At 41.4% G+C, this 24,150-nt stretch overlaps 1 protein-coding gene across 6 annotated transcripts in view; it reads right to left on the bottom strand.

Annotated features, from left to right (window-relative positions):
- Positions 1 to 22,692, bottom strand: part of LOC148303887 (major facilitator superfamily domain-containing protein 6) — a 23,249-nt gene extending 557 nt beyond the window's left edge. The window contains exons 1-10 of one of the 6 annotated variants that reach the window (XM_088269241.1): positions 22,610 to 22,692; positions 20,847 to 20,952; positions 14,686 to 14,831; positions 13,353 to 13,553; positions 12,064 to 12,526; positions 10,764 to 10,954; positions 9,235 to 9,371; positions 6,576 to 6,691; positions 3,851 to 3,969; positions 1,477 to 1,603 (exon numbers count right to left, since the gene is read on the bottom strand). In XM_088269241.1, the coding sequence (XP_088125367.1) occupies positions 1,477 to 1,603; positions 3,851 to 3,969; positions 6,576 to 6,691; positions 9,235 to 9,371; positions 10,764 to 10,954; positions 12,064 to 12,526; positions 13,353 to 13,553; positions 14,686 to 14,831; positions 20,847 to 20,904 (1,558 nt within the window). In that variant the 5' untranslated portion in view covers positions 20,905 to 20,952; positions 22,610 to 22,692. The other 5 variants (XM_088269237.1, XM_088269240.1, XM_088269236.1 and 2 more) reach the window with 5 other exon arrangements.
- Positions 22,693 to 24,150: the final 1,458 nt, after the last annotated feature.

The following is a 24,150-nucleotide window of genomic DNA, read 5'->3' on the forward strand; positions in this document are numbered from 1 at the left end:
CTCGATAAAAAGCTTCTTTTCATCTCACCAATAGATGTCTCTAGTGAAGTTCTAGTGATTCAATAACAATGTTTCTGAATTGGTTCATACATATAGAACTTCCGAGAATTTGAGAAGTGTAATAATGGGTAGAATTGGTGAATGTTACACGTGTGTAAAGTGATCACTTAAACCAGCCTATGACGGTCGTCAGCCCCGTAAATGCCCAGACTTCCATATTCTTGTTTATCTTTGATGAGATGTCAAAAAAAATATATAAATTTATTTATTTATAGTTAACATACGCATTACAAACTAAAATTTATGGCGTATAATAATAAATAATTATAAAACCCTTATCCGCACCCCAATGGTGCATAGGGCACTGTGTTATATAAACGCAGTGTTATCTTGATCGTTTACACATGAAGGAAAGGTGATCAGCCCTCCGCTTCAGGTACCAGTCCATGGTAATATTGAATAAATATTACAGTGAAAAAATCACTTATATTTTATTTTACCCCCCTTGGGAATCGAACCCGGGACCTCCAGAACGGTAGCCGAGCGTGCTGACCATTACACTATGGAGGCGGACAATGGCGTATACATTAACAAAAATCTGAAATAAGCTAGAGTACCATTGCTAAATATGTAGAAGAATCCCTTATGGGAATACCCCCTCAGGCACATGGAACAGGTATTGTTCAGCATATCTTCCTACAGGCATAACCATCGGCAGGTTGCTCCTGTATATAGGAATGGGAAACTATCTATGCCCACGCTGTCCTTAGCTAACTATCGGGAACATACAGACCGATGCTCCGGATAGTTTCAGGATTATCTATCATACCGCGCAGCAATGGATAAAAATGCCTCATCAAATACACATTCCTTCTAGTCTCTAGACTGCTGTAGCCGAGCATACCCTGGAGGAACTGGTAGCTTCCTGAGCTAACTATCGGGAACATATCGGTGTGTATGTTTTTCGATTTATTAAAATATAATATGTAAAGTTTAAACCTTCATATCTCCCTTAGTTCCCTACAGATTTCAATAAGAATTTTACCGATGGTCTTGTGATTTTTCAAATTAATTCATTAGCCAATAAACCAGCTTTGTGACAAAAATCTATGGACCAATTTTGAAACATATTTCTTGAATCACTAGAACTTCACTGGAGACATCTATTGGTGAGATGAAAAGAAGCTTTTTATTGAGCAGAAACTCTTTTATTAGTATGTGAATGTTTAGTTTGAAACTGTGTTGGGAACAGGAGGGATCATCTAGTGTGGGCCAATCGGGAACTTGTCAGCATTTGCTCATTGCCGGGAGGTCTCTGACGTGAATGATCAAGTATTTCAAACACTTGGGTGTGGTCAGTTCAGGCGTGGGAACAATCAGCGGGTATGTATGAGGAAATGCATGAATGTGGAAGAGATGAAGATTATTTGCAAAGTGATGGTTAGTAAGTTTTAGTTGGTAAAGTGTTTGAGTTACCGAATCCATCGTCCATCCCCGCCACGATGCCCTGCAGCGTAGAGGAGAGCCCCGGGGGCGCCACCGCAGCCGCGTAGCCGACTATGGCGGAGTAGCAGAGCGCGTACGTGGGCCCCTGCATAACCAGCTGCGGGCAAACAGGGCGTTCTATTAACCCGTTAACGGAACGGGACATATAAATATGTCAGACGTAAACAATACTGGCAACGGGTATGACATCACTCACTCCTTTCAAGAACGTCATAAATCAAAAATCGTCAATTTTCAGTTGTGCATGTTTTCTGAATGCCCAGAAAATGTACTGTATCCCAGCAAAAGCGGCATATTTTTAACTTAATATTTACCCGCTACAGGGCAGAAAGTGTTGTTTTTACATTTTAAAGAAAAGGTATTATTTAATTATTTTTTTAAATATGCTAAATATTTTTCAAATGGAGAAAAAACCTTCAGGTTTTGCCTAAAAAGATCTGTTGCACAGTAAAAAGTTTGATAAGTGGCTTGATATTTATTTTTAATACATTGTATTATATTTTTTAACTATATTTTTAAACGTTCTCCTGAAAAATCAAGTTTTTTGATTTATCATGTTCTTGAAAGGAGTGAGCGACATATGAATACGTCCAGTGAATATATGCTGCGCCCCGGAACGGGTGGGACCTATATTTTCCAACTACAAAGATAATTAGCCATCCATATATCGTAGTCAGACAGGAGAAAGTGACCAAGTGCATTGTTTTACAAAAACGCGATCATTGACTGTTTAATTTCTTACTAGCTTAGTATTGCCCTGAAAAACATCCCAAAGGATTTTAAACTTGTAAGTATAATATATTGACTTGGTAAAAATGACTAACTGCATTGGTGTTTATTTTGTTGCCAAGCAAAAGTGACTTAAATGGCCCTCCTGAACATTTTACCTTTTGTTAGTTGGTCACTTTCTCCTGTACGACTACGATAAATATTGACCTTTTTTGTATGTTTTATGACTTTGCCGTATGATTTGATACTCGGTCGTATATTTTGTGACTTTTTCATACCTGTATTTTGTCCGCCTCCGTAGTGTAATGGTCAGCACGCTCGGCTATTAAAGTCTTTTCATATTTGAAGCATAAATAAAATGAAATCGCCTCCACCGGGCGTGACGTATTGACACGTCCTAGTGAAAGAGTTCTCGCCGGTTGTATGTTACGTAATTAAAAAGTAAACTCATCGTTGAACAGGTTAATTCAATTCAATTTATTTATTTATAATTAACATACACATTCAAACTTAAATTTAAATCGTATACATTAAAAAAAAAATACAAAATAAGCAAGAATACTATTGCTAAAGGCGTAGAAGAATCCCGCTTCGGAAAACTCCTTCAGACACACGGAACAAACAATATCCTATGAGATATTGTTCAACATAGCGGTAGCTCTTCCTACAGGCATAACCATCGGTAGGTTGCTCCTGTGTATAGGAATGGGAAACAATCTATGCCGACGCTGTCCTTAGCTAACTATCGGGAACATACAGACCGATGCTCCGGATAGTTTCAGGATTATCCATCATACCGCGCAACAATGGATAAAAATGCGTAATCAAATACACATTCCTTCTAGTCTCTAAACTGTTGTAGCCGAGCATACCCTGGAGGAACTGGGTCGGGTAGAGCCGAGGATAATAGCTAAATAAGCTAGAAGACTCTTGTTAAAGATGTACCATAGAAGAATCCCTTATGGGAATACCCCCTCAGGCACATGGAACAGGTATTGTTCAGCACATCTTCCTACAGGCATAACCATCGGCAGGTTGCTCCTGTATATAGGAATGGGAAACCATCTATGCCCACGCTGTCCATCATACCGCGCAGCAATGGATAGAAATGCCTCATCAAATACACATTCCTTCTAGTCTCTAGACTGTTGTAGCCGAGCATACCCTGGAGGAACTGGTAGCTCTTCCTACAGGCATAACCATCGGCAGGTTGGTCCTGTGTATAGGAATGGGAAACTATCTATGCCGACGCTGTCCTTAGCTAACTATCGGGAACATACAGACCAATGTTCCGGATAATTTCAGGATTATCGATCATACCGCGCAACAATGGATAAAAATGCGTAATCAAATACACATTCCTTCTAGTCTCTAAACTGCTGTAGCCGAGCATACCCTGGAGGAACTGGGTCGGGTAGAGCCGAGGATAATAGCCGGACTCTCTCATGTAGAGATACCCCAGAAACTACTTTTGGACTTTCTATACCATAAGAGAGTACTTGAATTCGTGTGGCCCCCAAATCATCGAGCCACTCTCGAGTCTACTTCGGAGACCTGCCATCCTGATGGCATTGCCCCTAATGGTATGACCCGAGCCAGACTATGGAATCCTCACCTCTATGGGTAGGATCTGCCACGGGCTGGTGATGAGTGATATGAGGAACAAGCGCACGGAGTAGCACGCCAGGCAGAAGGTCAGAGTGTGCCCAAACCCAAACCGCTTCAGTATTTTACCTGCAACAAAGAAAAATCAACCTTTGAATAACATCTTCTTCTTCTTCTTCTAACCCTTATCCGCATCCGATGGTGCATAGGGCACTGCGTCGTAAAAAAGCAGTGTTATCTTGATCGTTGAATCCGGGAAGGAAAGGCGATCAGCCTTCCACGTCAGGTACCAGTCCAGGGTCATGTTAAATCAACATTAGACTTAAAAATCTGAACTAGAACTAGAACTAACCATCCCGCCGCTTCCCCGCAGGGGTAGGCAGAGAGAATAGAACGCCACACCACTCTGTCCTTGCAAACATTCTTCGCCTCTTCCACGTTCATGCATCTCCTCATACATACCTGCCGATTGTTTCGACTCCTAACCTGACCGCTTTCAAGTATTTGGCATACTTGATCGTCCCATGTTTTTCTCGGTCTTCCTCTGCTCCCTTTCCCAATTACATTCGCCTCATAAATTTGTTTTACCGTTTTTTCCCCACTCATTCGTTCTACATGTCCAAACCATCTCAACACACCTTTCTTAATTTTATCGATAATGCTTGTCTCAGCTTTGCATTCCTTCCTTATTTCACTATTCGAACATCTATTATACATCGTTTAATACTTTTACATACTTAAAAATCAGTCATGTTTATATTGACCCTCTTCGGAATCGAACCTGGGACCTCCAGCATGGTAGCCTAGTGCGCTAACCACTACACCATGGAGGCGGACAGATTGAATGCCAGTGATTTTTTTTGGCATCTCAACATGGATGATGAAGAATATGGAAGTCTGGTTTTCGGTCTTGTTCTAGATGTCTTTCTATGGGGACTGCCTGGTTCACAATATGATCAGGGTCTCTGCGCCCTATGTGCCCATATCACCTCCAATTGCCTTTCCCCTACCTTACTATTGATGCCTGTTACAGCCAGGCTCCCACGAATGCTTCAAATCTTTATCTTGTCTCTAAGGGACACTCCGGCTGAGTACCTGAGCATTCGCATTTCAGCAGTTTCTAGTTGCCTAGAGTAGGTGTTGTACGTAATGCAATTGTTAACATCAATTAGCATATTACATACTACTGATATTTGAAGTACTTGGTCATATCAAGTGGTTGGCGAACCATCCCAACCCACCTTCCTCTAGGTATTCAGTATTTGTACATAACGCAAACTGTGCCATGTTCTCTCCCATTCCGCGGCTTCACATGTTAGCCAATGCTTTTGAAAGTATTTCATTTTTTTCAACCCTTATCCGCACCCCACTGGTGCATAGGGCACTGCATCATACAAACGCAGTGTTATCTTAATCGTTTAACACACGAAGGAAAGGTGATCAGCCCTCCGCTTCAGGTACCAGTCCAGGGTAATATAGAATAAATATTAGAGTGGAAAATCACTTATATTTATTTGACCCCCCCTGGGAAACGAACCCGGGACCTCCAGAACGGTAGCCGAGCGTGCTGACCATTGCACTACGGAGGCGGACTAGTAAAATAAATAAATCTATACTACTTTGTAAGTATAGATTTATTTAATATATCGCTCACTTCTTTCAACAACGTCATAAATTAAACAATTTTATTTTTCAGATCATTTTCAAAGTTTAAAAATATAATCAAATGTATTGAAAATAAATATCAAGCCACTTATTAAACTTTTTACTGTGCAACATATCTTTTTAGGTGAAACCTGAAATGTTTTTCTCTATTTGAAAAATATTTAGTATGTTTAAAAAAAATAATTAAACCATACCTATTCTTCAAAATGCAAAAACAACACTTTCTGCCCTGTAGCGGGTAAATATTATGTTAAAAATATGCCGCTTTTGCTGGGATATAGTACATTTTCTGGGCATTCCGAAAACATGCACATCTGAAAATTGACGATTTTTGATTTATAATGTTGTTGAAAGGAGTGAGCGATATTGTTACCCACCTTGAAGTGTGTACTTTCTCAGCATTTCTTCTCTATATTATAATGGATAAATGCAAACGTTGTGTTTCACTCTCTCTCGCTGCTCGCTGATGGTGTGTGAAGGAGACGTGTATTGACCAGTGCTTACTATTAGTTATTTTATTATTATTTTATGTTTAGAACTTTGTGTTTCTCTATGAGTGTATTGTATATATAGTGTATGTATATATGTATATGTACTCCGCATGCCTCCTGAGAGCCTTAATCAAGCTTGCCTCTTTTACAAGGCATCAGGTTCGCGCCGCACAGGACGACCACTGCTGACAATTCGTCGGCAGTTCTCGTCAGAACTTCGGGACGCGGATCTGACTTGGGAGGATGCAAGGGAGCTGGCAGCCGACAGAAAAGCCTGGAGACAGTTTGTGGACTCCATATGCTCCACCTAGGGAACGGATATGGTTATATATATATATATATATATATATATATATATATATATATATATATATATATATATATATATATATATATATATATATATATATATATATATATATATATATATATATGTATATATATATGTATATATATTTTAATATCTTATTTGCTTTGAATAATAAAATTCATTTTGTTTTACGGCCCGGTGAGAAATCTCTTTTCTAAAATCTGGCCCGGCTACTGAAAAGATTGGGGACCCCTGTGTTAGGTGATTACCAGAAATGGCGAAGAAGACGAGCTCCCCTCCGAAGGATTCCGCAGCCACGGTCAAACCCTCCAGCAGCTTGATGCTGCCCATCAGTCCGGTTTCCGTGGCCAGCTCCTCCAAGAACCTGGAACCAGTCGAAATCATCCACTAGAAGCCTAGTACCCTCTTCATCGGGTAGGCAGAGAGAATAAAATGCCACACCGCTGTCTTTGCAAACGATCTTCGTCTCTTCCACATTCACGCATACATTTATATATTAAAGAGTAAATCCACCCACGAGTAGATATAGACTATAAAACTTAAAAGATACCATCTCTCAGTGCGGCAAGACCATGTATGGTAGATGTTCCAATGGTGATATAAGGAAAGGGTGCAAGGCTGAGATGAGCACTATCCAGCAAACTAAGGAAGGCGGCTTGGGATGGTTTGGGAAGGATGAGAGTAGACTGGATGCAGTCGGGATGCCATCTCTCAGTGCGGCAAGACCATGTATGGTAGATGTTCCAATGGTGATATAAGGAAAGGGTGCAAGGCTGAGATGAGCACTATCCAGCAAACTAAGGAAGGCGGCTCGGGATGGTTTGGGAAGGATGAGAGTAGACTGGATGCAGTCGGGATGCCATCTCTCAGTGCGGCAAGACCATGTATGGTAGATGTTCCAATGGTGATATAAGGAAAGGGTGCAAGGCTGAGATGAGCACTATCCAGCAAACTAAGGAAGGCGGCTCGGGATGGTTTGGGAAGGATGAGAGTAGACTGGATGCAGTCGGGATGCCATCTCTCAGAGCGGCAAGACCATGTATGGTAGATGTTCCAATGGTGATATAAGGAAAGGGTGCAAGGCTGAGATGAGCACTATCCAGCAAACTAAGGAAGGCGGCTTGGGATGGTTTGGGAAGGATGAGAGTAGACTGGATGCAGTCGGGATGCCATCTCTCAGTGCGGCAAGACCATGTATGGTAGATGTTCCAATGGTGATATAAGGAAAGGGTGCAAGGCTGAGATGAGCACTATCCAGCAAACTAAGGAAGGCGGCTCGGGATGGTTTGGGAAGGATGAGAGTAGACTGGATGCAGTCGGGATGCCATCTCTCAGTGCGGCAAGACCATGTATGGTAGATGTTCCAATGGTGATATAAGGAAAGGGTGCAAGGCTGAGATGAGCACTATCCAGCAAACTAAGGAAGGCGGCTTGGGATGGTTTGGGAAGGATGAGAGTAGACTGGATGCAGTTGGGATGCCATCTCTCAGAGCGGCAAGACCATGTATGGTAGATGTTCCAATGGTGATATAAGGAAAGGGTGCAAGGCTGAGATGAGCACTATCCAGCAAACTAAGGAAGGCGGCTTGGGATGGTTTGGGAAGGATGAGAGTAGACTGGATGCAGTCGGGATGCCATCTCTCAGTGCGGCAAGACCATGTATGGTAGATGTTCCAATGGTGATATAAGGAAAGGGTGCAAGGCTGAGATGAGCACTATCCAGCAAACTAAGGAAGGCGGCTTGGGATGGTTTGGGAAGGATGAGAGTAGACTGGATGCAGTCGGGATGCCATCTCTCAGTGCGGCAAGACCGTGTATGGTAGATATTTCAATGGTGATATAAGGAAAGGGTGCAAGGCTGAGATGAGCACTATCCAGCAATCCAAGGAAGGCGGCTTGGGATGGTTTGGGAAGGATGAGAGTAGACTGGATGCAGTCGGGATGCCATCTCTCAGTGCGGCAAGACCATGTATGGTAGATGTTCCAATGGTGATATAAGGAAAGGGTGCAAGGCTGAGATGAGCACTATCCAGCAAACTAAGGAAGGCGGCTTGGGATGGTTTGGGAAGGATGAGAGTAGACTGGATGCAGTCGGGATGCCATCTCTCAGTGCGGCAAGACCATGTATGGTAGATGTTCCAATGGTGATATAAGGAAAGGGTGCAAGGCTGAGATGAGCACTATCCAGCAAACTAAGGAAGGCGGCTTGGGATGGTTTGGGAAGGATGAGAGTAGACTGGATGCAGTCGGGATGCCATCTCTCAGTGCGGCAAGACCATGTATGGTAGATGTTCCAATGGTGATATAAGGAAAGGGTGCAAGGCTGAGATGAGCACTATCCAGCAAACTAAGGAAGGTGACTTGGGATGGTTTGGATATGTGGAACGAATGAGTGAGGAAAGAACAATTAGATCTTTATGTCCTATTGGCTCATCAATTCATTGCTAGATTTCGTAGTCAATTCAATTTTTTTATTTATAATTAACATATACATAACAAATTCAAATTTAAAGCCTATACATTAACAAAAAATTAAAAATAAGCTAGAAGACTCTTGTTAAAGATGTACCATAGAAGAATCCCTTATGGGAATACCCCCTCAGGCACATGGAACAGGTATTGTTCAGCATATCTTCCCACAGGCATAACCATCGGCAGGTTGGTCCTGTATATAGGAATGGGAACTATCTATGCCCACGCTGTCCTTAGCTAACTATCGGGAACATACAGACCGATGCTCCGGATAGTTTCAGGATTATCCATCATACCGCGCAGCAATGAATAGAAATGCCTCATCAAATACACATTCCTTCTAGTCTCTAGACTGTTGTAGCCGAGCATACCCTGGAGGAACTCGGAGGGACAGACTGCGGGTGAAGGGCTGATTGAAGAGTCGGAGAATCTCACCAGAACATGTAGTAGATGATGAAGCTGTCAAACATTCCGGCAACAACCGCAAACAGCAGGAAGACCAGCAGCGAGGGTCTTCGGAGCAGCGTGGCTAGCGCACCGCCAGCGTCTTTCGGCGGAGACATGCTCGGGAGCTGGGAACAGTCATGTCGTGCTTAGTGAGTGCGTCCGAATCCTCTTCTTCTAACAATAGGGCACTGCATCATATAAACGCAGTGTTATCTTATATTATGTTAGCTCACCGAATGTCTAATCGTATTGCGAAGATATCATCAAGCTACGTAGCGACATCGCATGTTAGCGCGTTTGGCTGTCACGCCAAAGGTTGAGAGTTCCCGGGGCGGTCATGATAAATGATATCAATCAAAACCCTCATTCGCACCCGATGGTGCATAGGGCACTACATCATATAAAATACAGTGTTATCTCGTTACACATGAAGGGAAGGTGATCAGCCCTCCAGGGTATTTATTTATTTATTCGACCCTCCGCTGGGAATCGAACCTGGGACCCCCAGAACGGTAAACGAGCGAGCTGACCATCACACTACGGAGGCAAAATAAAACATATCGTTTTTTGCTGGCGACGGGATTTGAGAATTGTGTACATATATATATATATAACCATATCCGCTCCCTAGGTGGAGCATATGGAGTCCACAAACTGTCTCCAGTATATATAGTTAAGACCTAAACAAAGAGATTGGTACAAAATATTCATATGAAAACATCGAATAATTCTTTCTTTTCTGCCTTTGAAATGAGGCTGGCGCAGAAGGTAAAAATACCCTTCCCGTCCTTAGGTATCAATCCACCTAACGGGAACGAATAACCTTTCCTGTCCTTAGCGTGTTAATAAGTGAATATGAATATGCCGGGAACAAAGTTAATGGTGCACTGAAATCAGTTATAGCAAATAAAAACCTATCAGCGGAAGCCAAACTGACAGTGCACAACGGAGTCCTGGTTCCAACTCTAATGCATGGAAGTGAAACATGGAGTTGGCAAAAGAAGGATGAAAGTAGACTGAATGCAGTCGAAATGCGATCACTCAGAAGAATGTGCGACAAAACGATGTATGATAGATGTACGAATAGTGAAATAAGGAAGGAATGCAAAGCTGAGATAAGCATTATCCATAAAATTAAGAAAGGTGTGTTGAGATGGTTTGGACATGTAGAACGAATGAGTGAGGAAAGAACGGTAAAACAAATTTATGAGGCGAATGTTAGCGGGAAAAGAAGCAGAGGAAGACCGAGAAAAACATGGCACGATCAGGTATGCCAAATACTTGAAAGTGGTCAGGTTAGGGGTCGTAACAATCGGCGGGTATGTATGAGGAGATGCATGAACGTGGAAGAGACGAAGAATGTTTGCAAGGAGAGAGTGGTGTGGCGCTCTATTCTCCCTGCCTACCCCTGCGGGGAAGCGGCGTGATGGTTAGTTAGTTAGTTAGCGTGTTAATTTGGAAATAATAAAAAATAAAGTCGGCATGTGCGTTATTGTCCCAGTCAGGAGCCGTCTCACCTTCAGCCTCTTGCAAAAGAACAGGTCTACGACGGTGAACACGATGGTCAGTACGAAGGCGGGCGCGAAGTCCTTCCGGAGCGATCCCGCGCTGGCGGTGTCCACGGCCCAGCCGGCCGCCAGGGCCGTCAGCCCGTACCCTGCCGTCCCCCAGGCGCGCTGCCAGCCGTACTGCATGCTGCGGGACGGCCCTGAAACACACGCACACCAGTGGCGGTCGGCGACTTTATGCAGAAGGGGCGCTGGACATCGAATGTTTATACTCGCACTTACTACGTACTGGATAGCAAATAAGCACATCTAGACGCCATCTCCGTAAATCCAAAACTCATTACAGATACAAAATATCGTCCATTCATTTTGATTTCTTCTTCTTCTTCTTATTATCGGCATTTTGGCCTGTTTTTAAGAGGGATTAGCCTCCTGCAACGTCGATTCCCAGCTATCGGCCCATCTCTTTGGTGGTCTGCCCGAGAGTCGTCTACCATGGGGTTGGCCGTACAATGCGATGTGGGGGCATTTTTATTTAAAAATAATAAAACCTTATCCGCACCCCAATGGTGCATAGGGCACTGCTTCATATAAACGCAGTGTTATCTTGATCGCTAACACATGAAGGAAAGGTGATCAGCCCTCCGCTTCAGGTACCTGTCCAGGGTAATATTGAATAAATATTCAAGTGAAAAAATCACTTATACTTATTTGACCCCCCTGGGTATCGAACCCCGGACCTCCAGAACGGTAGCCCAGCGTGCTGACCAGCGTGCACTACGGAGGCGGACTTATGTAAAGGCATGGTAATCACTCCTGCACTTCAGGCACTAGTCCAGGGTAATATTGAATAAATATAAAAGTGAAAAAATCACTTATATTTATTTCACCCCCCTGGGAATCGAACCCGGGACCTCCAGAACGGTAGCCGAGCGTGCTGACCATTACACTACGGAGGCGGACTTATGTAAAGGCATGGTTATCACCCCTGCACTTCAGGCACTATAGTCCAGGGTAATATTGAATAAATATAAGAGTGAGAAATCACTTATATTAGAATTAGTACATAAACCCTGATGATGACAAGGTTCTTGTCGAAACCGTTTGGAAAAAGTGTACCAAGTTGTTTAATTTTATAAAGTTTATAAAATTTGCCACAAAGTGTCTGCGAAAAACATTCAAGAAACACTTATATTTATTAGACTCCCCCCCTGGGAATCGCCAAACAAGCCCTGTTATTACCCAGACTTCCAAATTCTTCTTCCTCTATGTTTATACGTCAAAAATACAATGTGGAATTGATGCTTACCCAATACATCAAAGCACACGGCATCCCCGATGCAATTTGCCACATTGAACGCAACGGTTCCGGTACAAACGAGGAGTACAAAGCCCCAAAAGGTCACGGTTCCGTACAGATAGTAATCGGAGCTTGTCTCATTTCCAGTGTCGCATCGTAACGTGGGGCAATCTTTATTGTAGACGCAACGATACAGAAACGAGGCGTTTTTCTCATGCAATGCAGAGTCGGACTGGCGGGAGGCATTCTTCGCAGGATCGAACTGGGCATAAGCGCCCATTTGTAACGCACCACAGCCAATGATCGGATCTTTTAGATAAATATCAGTCAACGTTTCTACTGAAGAAAAATTTCTTTTTCCAATAAAAATATTTAAATTAGCCTTCGTATTATTGTCGGTTTCTTCGTTGCATATCCAGAAGCAAGACGCAGGTATGAACTTGTCGCTTATTTCTTTTATACAGCTGTCGTTCTGGAAAAAAAAAAACAGTGTGAAAAAAAAAATACATGAGCATATAAAGGTGTTAAACAGGGATGTGTGATGTCACCACACGCGGTTTCTCAGTAATGCCTGTGAATCACGCACATTCCTAGAGGTGTTAAACAGGGTTGTGTGATATCACACACCTGTGATTCTAGTACATCCCTAAAGGTGTTAAACAGGGATGTGTGATGTCACCACACGCAGTTTCTCAGTAATGCCTGTGAATCACGCACATTCCTAGAGGTGATAAACAGGGTTGTGTGATGTCACGCTCCTGTGACTACAGTTCTCCCTAAAGGTGTATAATAGGGATGTGTAATGTCACCACACGCGGTTTCTCAATCTGTGAGTCACATACATCCCTAAATGTTTAAACAGGGGCATGCAACTAATGTCCGCCTCCGCAGATAAGGGTTAGAAGAAGAAGATGTAACTAATTTTAGCGTGAAAATGCTGAAAGCTGTCAACCCACACGGATGTTTCACTTTTTTTTTTTCATGGATTTAGAAAAAAAAATCTGTTGGGTTGGATGTCTTCAGCAAATTAAAAATAAACTATTGATTATTTATTGTTTTTAATGGAATAATGGAAAATAGATGTGAAAAATACATTATTAGACCAATTGATAGTGAATATTTCTTGATTTAATTTTGAAATTGGCGGGAATCGAACCCGCAATGTCAGATTCACTGTCGATCATCTTCCCGACTCGCCACGGCGCCTGGCGATGAAGTGGCATTCATCAAAAAGTCAAATTTCCCAATTGTCAGTTGGATGGTTCCTGCATAACATGGTCTGATTGAGGCTTACTAACCTTAGATTCGCAAAATTGGGATATTGGTCCAACGGTGACCCAATTTGCGGATTCTGCGTCACTGTTGTGCGTAAAATTAACAGTCTTTTTAAACAAGGACAGTTCAGCGTCAGTCAGGGGAGGTTCCGGGAGGAAATACAAGGCACAGTAGGAGCCGCTCATCAGTAGGATCAAAAACATAAAAATACACTTCCTTTGGTTCTGAAATGAAAGAAAAATTGAAGAAATGGACCCTTTGGAGTACACTAGAAGTCCCAGAAGACTTGCCCCAAAAACAGGGCAATTTTTCGTACACATCCCAATATATTTTTTAAACTTATTTAGAAAAAACATCGGTGCATTCCGCATCATTTTCAAACACCATCGAATGCACCGAAACACGCGTCACAGCAGATTTTAAGAAATAGTGGTATTTACTAAGTAAAACATTATTTTATTTATTGTTTTGGCATTAACTTTGTGGTAAGACATGTTACAATGATTAAAGAAAACACTTGGTAAAAGTGGTATTTATGAAATTTCGTGTGGAGATTGTGATAAAAAATATATTGGCCGAACTGCGAGAAATTTAAAGATTAGAATTAAAGAACATCATAGCGGTCTTGTTAGTAATTATTTTTCGGAATTTGCAAATCACATAATAGATACTAATCACCCATTTCACTCTCATAAATTAAAACTATTACACCTTGTTCCATATAAAGGCCAAATTATGAATTATCTTGAAAATTTAGAAATACAAAAAAAACTAAATTCTAATAATAATTTATTAAATAATATATTGCTTCAAAATTCTTCACCTTTGCTTTCCATTTTTCCTTTGTTTTCAAACTCCGCCCCTTGACTAACCCCCTCCCCGTAACTTTCCCCTCTCCTTATTTATAGAACAATTTTATATTTTATATTTTAGTTACTATAATAATAATAAAACGCTTATCCGCACCCCAATGGTGCATAGGGCACTGCTTCATATAAACGCAGTGTTATCTTGATCGTTTACACATGAAGGAAAGGTGATCAGCCCTCCGCTTCAGGTACCAGTCCAGGGTAATATTAAATAAATATTACAGTGTAAAAATCACTTATATTTATTTGACCCCCCCTGGGAATCGAACCCGAGACCTCCAGAACGGTAGCCGAGCGTGCTGACCATTAGTTACTATACAGACCTGAATGATGGAAGTTTAACTTCTGAAACATGTAGTCTATAATAAAACTCAAGTGGTAAAAAACAAGTGTTTTCTTTAACCATTGTAAGTAAAACATTAATTAAAAATGGATAGATTTTACCACAAAGTGACTGCCGAATCAATTAATGTAGATTTAAATTTACCTGGAAAAAGTCAACAAGGAATCCCACGGCTGGTTTAGCTAGAGCCCACAATATTGGTAGAACGGCAGTAACTGCTCCCATCACTTCCGGAGATACCCCCAGTTGCCTCCCAAACACATTCATCTGGGGCAGCAGAGGCCCTAGAGCTAAAATGAAATAAAATACCATAAACAGACCCGTATTATTAGAATTCTGGGAACAAAGTGAATTGTGCACTGAAATCAGTTACAGCAAATAAAAACCTATCAGCAGAAGCTAAACTGGCAGTGCACAACGGAGTACTGGTTCCAGCTCTAATGTATGGAAGTGAAACATGGAGTTGGCAAAAGAAGGATGAAAGTAGACTGAATGCAGTCGAAATGCGATCTCTCAGAAGTGTGTGCGACAAAACGACGTATGATAGATGTTTGAATAGTGAAATACGGAAGGAATGCAAAGCTGAGATAATCATTAATCGATAAAAATAAGAAAGGTGTGTTGGGACAGTTTGGACAGGTGGAACGAATGAGTGAGGAAAGAACGGTAAAACAAATTTATGAGGCGAATGTAATTGGGAAAAGAAGCAGAGGAAGACCGAGAAAAACATGGCACGATCAGGTATGCCAAATACTTGAAAGTGGTCAGGTTAGGAGTCGTAACAATCGGCGGGTATGTATGAGGAGATGCATGAACGTGGAAGAGGCGAAGAATGTTTGCAAAGACAGAGTGGTGTGGCGTTCTATTCTCTCTGCCTACCCCTGCGGAGAAGAGGCGTGATGGTTAGTTAGTTAGTTAGTTAGTTAAACAGTCAGACCCGCACTCCTCTATGGCTCCGAATGCTGGACGATGTACAACACCTACTTTAGGCAACTAGAAACTGCTGAAATGCGAATGCTTACATGGTCAGCTGGAGTGTCCCTTGGAGACATGATAAAGAGTTGACGCATTCGTGGGAGCCTGGCTGTAACAGGCATCAATAGTAAGGTAGGGGAAAGGCAATTGGAGGTGGTATGGGCACATAGGGCGCAGAGAACCTGATCATATTGTGAACCAGGCAATCGCCATAGAAAGACATCTAAAGGAATACTAATTAAAGGATATTTTCTTGCGTTTGTAATGTATATGGTTATGAAAGAGTTTCTGCTCAATACAAACCTTATTTCATCTCACCAATAGATGTCTCTAGTGAATTCTAGTGATTCAACCACGATGTTTCGAAATTGAACCATATATCGCTCACTCCTTTCAAGAACGTCATAAATCAAAATATGTCAATTTTCAGTTGTGCATGTTTTCGGAATGCCCAAAAAATGTACTATATCCCAGCAAAAGCGGCATATTTTTAACTTAATATTTAACCGTTATAGGGCAGAAAGTGTTGTTTTTGCATTTTGAAGAAAAGGTATTATTTAATTATTTTTTTTAAATAAACTTAATATTTTTCAAATAGAAAACAAACATTCATAATTTACCTAAAAGGATCTGTTGCACAGTAAAAAGTTTAATAAATTGCTTGATATTTATTTTAAATACATTGTGTTATATTTTTAAACGTTAAAAACGTTCTCCTGAAAAATCAAGTTTTTTGATTTATGACGTTCTTGAAAGGAGTGAGCGATATAATATATAGAAGTTTCAAGAATTTGAGTAGTCTCATGAATTACATGAAATTAAAGTAACTTTAAACATAAAATGTCCGCCTCCGTAGTGTAATGGTCAGCACGCTCGGCTACTGTTCTGGAGGTCGCGGGTTCGATTCCCAGGGGGGGTCAAATAAATGTATCGGGGGTCGAATAAAAATAAGTGATTTTTTTCACTGTAATATTTATTCAATATTACCCTGGACTGGTACCTGAAGCGGAGGGCTGTCACCTTTCCTTCATGTGTAAACATCAAGATAACACTGCGTTTATATGAAGCAGTGCCCTATGCACCATTGGGGATAAGGGTTTTATTATTATTATTATTATTAAACATAAAGAGTAAATTCACTCACGAGTAGGCATAGGCCATGAAACTTAAAAAGTTGAAGCCTGAGTAGGGTCATGATAAGCGGTATTGCATAAGCCGTAGCTAGATTTCAGAGTCACTTGGAAGTTAGGTAATTCAAAACAAAATTGAGTAGTGTGATTGTCAATCATGGGTGGAATTGGTGAATGTTACACGTGTGTAAAGTGATTACATAAACCAGCCTGTGACGGCCGTAAGCCCCGTAAATGCCCAGACTTCTCTTCTCATCTATGGTGAGACTACTACTACTACTACTACCACTATCACGCCGTTTCTCCGCAGGGGTAGGCAGAAAGGATGGAACGCCACACTCTTCTGTCCTGGCATACACTCCTCGCCTCCTTCACATCCATACATCTAGTCATATATGCCCTCCGATTAAGCAGACTTTGGACACCACCAAGTCAAGTCTTTTTCGGTCGACCTCGTTCTGTTTTCACATTCGCCACATATATTTTCTTAGTCATTCTCTCATTATCCATTCGCTCCACATGTCCATACCACCGTAAAGAACTTTTCCTAATCTTTTCTAACTAACTAACTAACTAACCATCACGCCGCTTCTCCGCAGGGGTAGGCAGAGAGAATAGAGCGCCACACCACTCTGTCCTTGCAAACATTCTTCGCCTCTTCCACGTTCATGCATCTCCTCATACATACCCGCCGATTGTTACGACTCCTAACCTGACCACTTTCAAGTATTTGGCATACCTGATCGTGCCATGTTTTTCTCGGTCTTCCTCTGCTTTTTTTCCCACTAACATTCGCCTCATAAATTTTTTTTTATCGTTCTTTCCTCACTCATTCGTTCCACATGTCCACACCATCTCAACACACCTTTCTTAATTTTATCGATAATGCTTATATCTCAGCCTTACATTCTTTCCTTATTTCATCATTCGAACGTCTATCAAACATCGTTTTGCCACACATTCGTCTGAGGGATCGCATTTCGGCTGCATTCAGTCTGCTTTCATCCTTCTTTTGCCAACTCCATGCTTCGCTTCCATACATCTTTTCAATCATATAAATAACTTGGTGTAAAGTCTAAAGGAATTGGAGATAAGATAAGTTTGACAATCTAATGGCATTTGGTGATATTTACTTTCAGACACTGATACGAGTTTCTTAGATAACGTTTTAAGGCATACAAATCATTATGTAAAAGTATTATCTTTCGTAAAGGATGATTAAACCTTCCTCGAGTGTGTCCAAATTCTTACAAATACCCCCAGACATTCATATTCTTCTTTATCTATGTATACTTATGAATATTAACATGAATGTTAGGGATCTGGGCTTTAGATTTGTGAGCACCCTGACATTTCACCATCACATAGAGGCAGTCTGTGGTAATGCATTGAAAACGCTAGGATTTGTTCTGCGTACTGCCAGGGTTTTCCAAAATACCCGCGTGCTGAGAACTCTTTATAACTCCTTGGTGCGAAGTAGACTCGAGAGTGGCTCCATGATCTGGGGGCCACACGAGCTTAAGTACTCTCTTATGGCAGAGGAAGTCCAAAAGAAGTTTTTGAGGTATCTCTACATGGGAGAGTACGGCTATTATCCTCGGCTCTACCCGACCCAGTTTCTCCAGGGTATGCTCGGCTACAATAGTTTAGAGACTAGAAGGAATGTGTATTTAATTACGCATTTTTATCGATTGTTGCGCGGTATGATGGATAATCCTGAAATTATCCGGAGCATTGGTCTGTATGTTCCCGATAGTTACCTAAGACAGCGTCGGCATAGATTGTTTCACATTCCTATACACAGGACCAACCTGCCGATGGTTATGCCTGTAGGAAGGGCTACCGCTATGTTGAACAATATCACATTGGATATTGATCTGTTCCATGTGTCCGAAGGAGTTTTCCGAAGCGGGATTCTTCTACACCTTTAAGTCTTCTTGCTTACTTTTAATATATACGCCTTGAATATTGTTTGTTATGTATATATATTTTTTTTTATTGAATAAATTAAATTGAAATTGAAATTGAAATTGAATTCTTCCTTGCTCCATCCCAACTAATCGTCTTTGTAGATGGTTGGGGTCAGCTGTCATCGCCCTCAGGCTGTAGGTCTTCATCATATACAACGTCACCTAGGCCATGCCTTGGGATCATGTTATCTCTCTGCAGCATCCGTGAATTCTTTGGTCTTCCTCTAGATGCCTTTCTATGGCGATTGCCTGGTGCACAATATGATCAGGTTCTCTGCGCTCTATGTGCCTATACCACCTCCAATCACATGCACAAACCATCCCAAGCCGCCTTCCTTAGTTTACTGGATAGTGCTCATCTCAGCCTTGCACCCTTTCCTTATATCACCATTGGAACATCTACCATACATGGTCTTGCCGCACTGAGAGATGGCATCCCGACTGCATCCAGTCTACTCTCATCCTTCCCAAACCATCCCAAGCCGCCTTCCTTAGTTTGCTGCATAGTGCTCATCTCAGCCTTGCACCCTTTCCTTATATCACCATTGGAACATCTACCATACATGGTCTTGCCGCACTGAGAGATGGCATCCCGACTGCATCCAGTCTACTCTCATCCTTCCCAAACCATCCCAAGCCGCCTTCCTTAGTTTGCTGGATAGTGCTCATCTCAGCCTTGCACCCTTTCCTTATATCACCATTGGAACATCTACCATACATGGTCTTGCCGCACTGAGAGATGGCATCCCGACTGCATCCAGTCTACTCTCATCCTTCCCAAACCATCCCAAGCCGCCTTCCTTAGTTTGCTGCATAGTGCTCATCTCAGCCTTGCACCCTTTCCTTATATCACCATTGGAACATCTACCATACATGGTCTTGCCGCACTGAGAGATGGCATCCCGACTGCATCCAGTCTACTCTCATCCTTCCCAAACCATCCCAAGCCGCCTTCCTTAGTTCGCTGGATAGTGCTCATCTCAGCCTTGCATCCTTTCCTTATATCACCATTGGAACATCTACCATACATGGTCTTGCCGCACTGAGAGATGGCATCCCGACTGCATCCAGTCTACTCTCATCCTTCCCAAACCATCCCAAGCCGCCTTCCTTAGTTCGCTGGATAGTGCTCATCTCAGCCTTGCACCCTTTCCTTATATCACCATTGGAACATCTACCATACATGGTCTTGCCGCACTGAGAGATGGCATCCCGACTGCATCCAGTCTACTCTCATCCTTCCCAAACCATCCCAAGCCGCCTTCCTTAGTTCGCTGGATAGTGCTCATCTCAGCCTTGCACCCTTTCCTTATATCACCATTGGAACATCTACCATACATGGTCTTGCCGCACTGAGAGATGGCATCCCGACTGCATCCAGTCTACTCTCATCCTTCCCAAACCATCCCAAGCCGCCTTCCTTAGTTCGCTGGATAGTGCTCATCTCAGCCTTGCACCCTTTCCTTATATCACCATTGGAACATCTACCATACATGGTCTTGCCGCACTGAGAGATGGCATCCCGACTGCATCCAGTCTACTCTCATCCTTCCCAAACCATCCCAAGCCGCCTTCCTTAGTTCGCTGGATAGTGCTCATCTCAGCCTTGCACCCTTTCCTTATATCACCATTGGAACATCTGCCATACATGGTCTTGCCGCACTGAGAGATGGCATCCCGACTGCATCCAGTCTACTCTCATCCTACTCCATGCTTCACTTCCATACATTAGGGTAGGAACCAGGACTCCATTGTGCACTGCTTTTGCTGAAAGGTCATTAAAACCGATCGTATTGAAGCAAAGTTATCTTGATCATTACTTACACTAAGGCAAGGTGATCATTCCTGCGCTTCAGGGACCAGTCCAGGGTAATAATAATAAATTATGTCGGGTTGTGGTCCTGTGGTTAGTGTCGCAGACTCTCAAGTCAGAGTTTCTCGGTTGGAATCCACTCTACCACAATTTGATACCTATTTCTAATAATGAGCCGCTCAGGCTCACAGAAATAGTATGAAATTGAAATATTTGTGTGAATAATAAAAACACAAATAAATATTTCTCTTTTCTCAAAATGAATAAATAAATATTGCAGTGTAAAATCACTAGTATTTATTATAGCCCCCTCCCCCTAGGAATCGAATCCGTGACCTCCGGTACGGTAGCTAAACGCGCTGACCATTACAAGACGGAGGCAGGCCATAGCCATAGCAAATAAAAATAAATAATTACCTGCGAAGAAGAAGAAGTAGTGTGCCTTTATTGGCAGCAAATCCTTTGTTATTTTCATTTTTCTCCAATTTCTTTAAACTTAAAATAGTGTACTAAAAGTTCACATCTGTAAATGTAACACATTGAAATTAAAACACTTAATATTTGATATTTTTCCTGTCCTCTTTTGTTTAATATTTTTCCCATAAAATCTAACCCAACCTTAACCGGTTCCACGCGGCTCGCATAACCGTATGTGTTTTCACAAAACATTCCTCGTACGCAGCTGACATAACCGTTTGCGTTTTTAATTTACTCAAAGTTTCGAACCTCAGTTCAACTTGGAAGGATTTTTTCATGGTGTGGAACTTTGGATAAAATAATACGTCAATCCTTGGCCTTATGACATCTGTTGAAATATCTGACTAATAATTTGTAACATCACAAGGATAAATAAAAGAACAGATCCCTGATTTTTCTCGAGGTCGGTAATTAGTCCGTGCCATAATCACGCCCTATATCTGTCTCACTCTCGACGCTACGCATCGCCAGTGGGTAAGAGTGACACACGATGCGTGCTTTGATTTATTTATGTTACGATCTTATTTGTTTATATTACGATATATTTCAAGAATAATGTGACACACGTGTATTATAGAGTACCAAAAAGGCACAATGAATCCCATTGAACGTTTTTGTTTAGGAAAATAAATCGTTTCTTAACTAAATACATGATAAAAGTAATCATTTAAAAAATGGCGAAATACCGCCGCGCACGGGCGTCTCTTAGGAACAAAGTTAACGCGGTTAAAAGGTAAGATAAAACACTTAAATTTAAATTCACTGGCAATTTGTAAATAAAACAAAATAGTTTCTGTATTTTTTTCAATATCAGAAGTATTAAATATAAATTCAAGTATTGTACACTTTAAAATACATCATTCAAGTATTAACGCTTACTTTTTAAATAAAACACTTAAGTTTCAATTCGCTACTCAATTTTGAAATAACACAAAATAGTTGGACATTTTTCTTTGAATATCAAAAGTAATAATATAAAATAAATAAAACCCTTATCCGCACCCCAATGGTGCATAGGGCACTGCGTCATATAAACGCAGTGTTATCTTGATCGTTTACACATGAAGGAAAGGTGATCAGCCCTCCGCTTCAAGTACCAGTCCAGGGTAATATTGAATAAATATTACAGTGAAAAAATCACTCATATTTATTCTTACCCCCCCTAGGAATCGAACCCGGGTCCTCCAGAACGGTAGCCGAGCGTGCTGACCATTACACTACGGAGGCGGACGACGGAAATATCAAAAGTAGTTGGAATAAAATAAATGTTTTCTATGCATAAATAATTGTTTTAACGTTTAAAATCGTAAATTATAAACTTTGATTTGAATGCACTAATTTTTAAGTATACGGCACTTTAGTTTTTCATTCAATTTTGTAAAAAAAATCAGAATTTTAATTGCTATTTAATTGCGAAAGTAGCAAACATTTCACATTGCACTTGCGTCTATAGTAAAATTGTACTGCAGTTCTGTGGTAAGCAATCAAAATAGCCTCTTTAATTTGACAAACATCACGTAGGTACTTTTTATCACATTTGAAAAACTTTTATCTCTCGAAATCAAAACAAAAGAACTTTGATTAAATGTCACTCGGACGCGGTGACTTCGAGTCGACAACTAGAGGAGATGCCATAGTCTACGCGACTCGAAGTTTATTGCACTCGCGTGGAATGTACACACGCTAATAAGTAGATTATTTACTATTTACAAAATAAACCTTCATTATGTAAGGAACCGGTTGTAATCGGTTCCAAAGTTTTGACACTTGACATTTGCATTTTAGGGTTGCCAAGACGCAAATGTTTTTTCCCGAGATGTCAAAAGATTGGGAAAAATATGGCAATTATAAGGAATTTATTTAAAGGTAGGGACTGTCCGAAGTATTTCGTCGTAACGTATGTAAGTGAGTTTGTACACTACACGGAATTTATCCGTCCGGCAGTCCGGTTTTGAAAAATAAAAGTGACTACGACAGTTAAGCGTGATCGAATTTACGCGCAACGTGTTCACGCACCGATTAAAAGCATCGATCCGAAGAAAAATGGACAAAAGCACAAGCTAATTCAAGCCAATCATCGTTTTATCACGCTATCTGAAGTCCCGGACGGTGAAATTCCGTGTGATTCCGTGTAGTGCACAAACGCCCTGACGTCGTAACATCGCTAACGGCGAGCATCTGAAACTATAGATGGAGCGCTCGGCTCGCTGTACTGACTGCCTGAATGCCCGCATCGTAACGTGTTACATTACGACTAAATGGCTCCGATCAGTCCCTACCATAATGGGGATAGTGATGTTTTTGGGCAATGTTTTTTGCATAGTGAATTCATTTGTCCAGGGGCTTTTTTAAACTGATCAATTAATACTAAAAATCAATATTATTCTTATTGAATTCTGTTGAGAAATAAAGGGATATAAAAGGGTAAACTCTAGTCTTTTTAATAAAGCAAAAAACGAGTATTTCCTAACGACATATCTCATTTTTCGTACCTAAATTGCCTCTTTTTTTATAATCTCTTGTTTAAGCGACTGTTTTTGCCTAGAATTTTCATTCCTTTTTCATGAGCGCTCTGTCATTCAGTGCTACATATATATGCCTCTTCCCCTTCTTTGATATTTTTCCACTTACTCCGGTCGGTTGCTGCTTGCAGCCAGTTTCCACCCCCACAGCGACTATGTCGTCGGACCATCTCTTTTGTGGTCTTCCGACACCCCTTTTGTTCTCCCAAGGTCTCCATCGTAAACTTGTAATATGTGAATAACGTCAAATTAATGTAACTTTAAACATAAAGAGTAAACCCACTTACATGAAGGAATAGGTTATAAAACTCATAAAGTTGGAGCCTAAGTTAGGGCATGATGAGCGGTGTTGCATAAGCCGTAGACAGATTTCAGAGGCACTTAGACGTTAGGTATTATTTTACGTATAGTTGGTTTACTTGTCCGCCTCCGTAGTGAAATGGTCAGCAGGCTCGCCTACCGTTCTGGAGGTCCCGGGTTCGATTCCCAGGGGGGTTTAATAAATAAAAGTGATTTTTTCACTCTTATATTTATTCAATATTACACTGGACTGGTACCTGAAGTGGAGGGCTGATCACCTTTCCTTCATGTGTAATCGATCGAGATAACACTGCGTTTATATGAAGCAGTGCCCTATGCACCATTGGGGTGCGGTAAGGGATATATAATAGTTGGTTTACAGACGTCATTGAGGTTAGGTACTAAAAAAAAACACCGAAAAT

Source organism: Brachycentrus maculatus, unplaced genomic scaffold, assembly GCF_059751285.1.
Source record: "Brachycentrus maculatus isolate JH-2025_06_01 unplaced genomic scaffold, ASM5975128v1 h1tg000342l, whole genome shotgun sequence".
Lineage (NCBI taxonomy): Eukaryota > Metazoa > Arthropoda > Insecta > Trichoptera > Brachycentridae > Brachycentrus > Brachycentrus maculatus.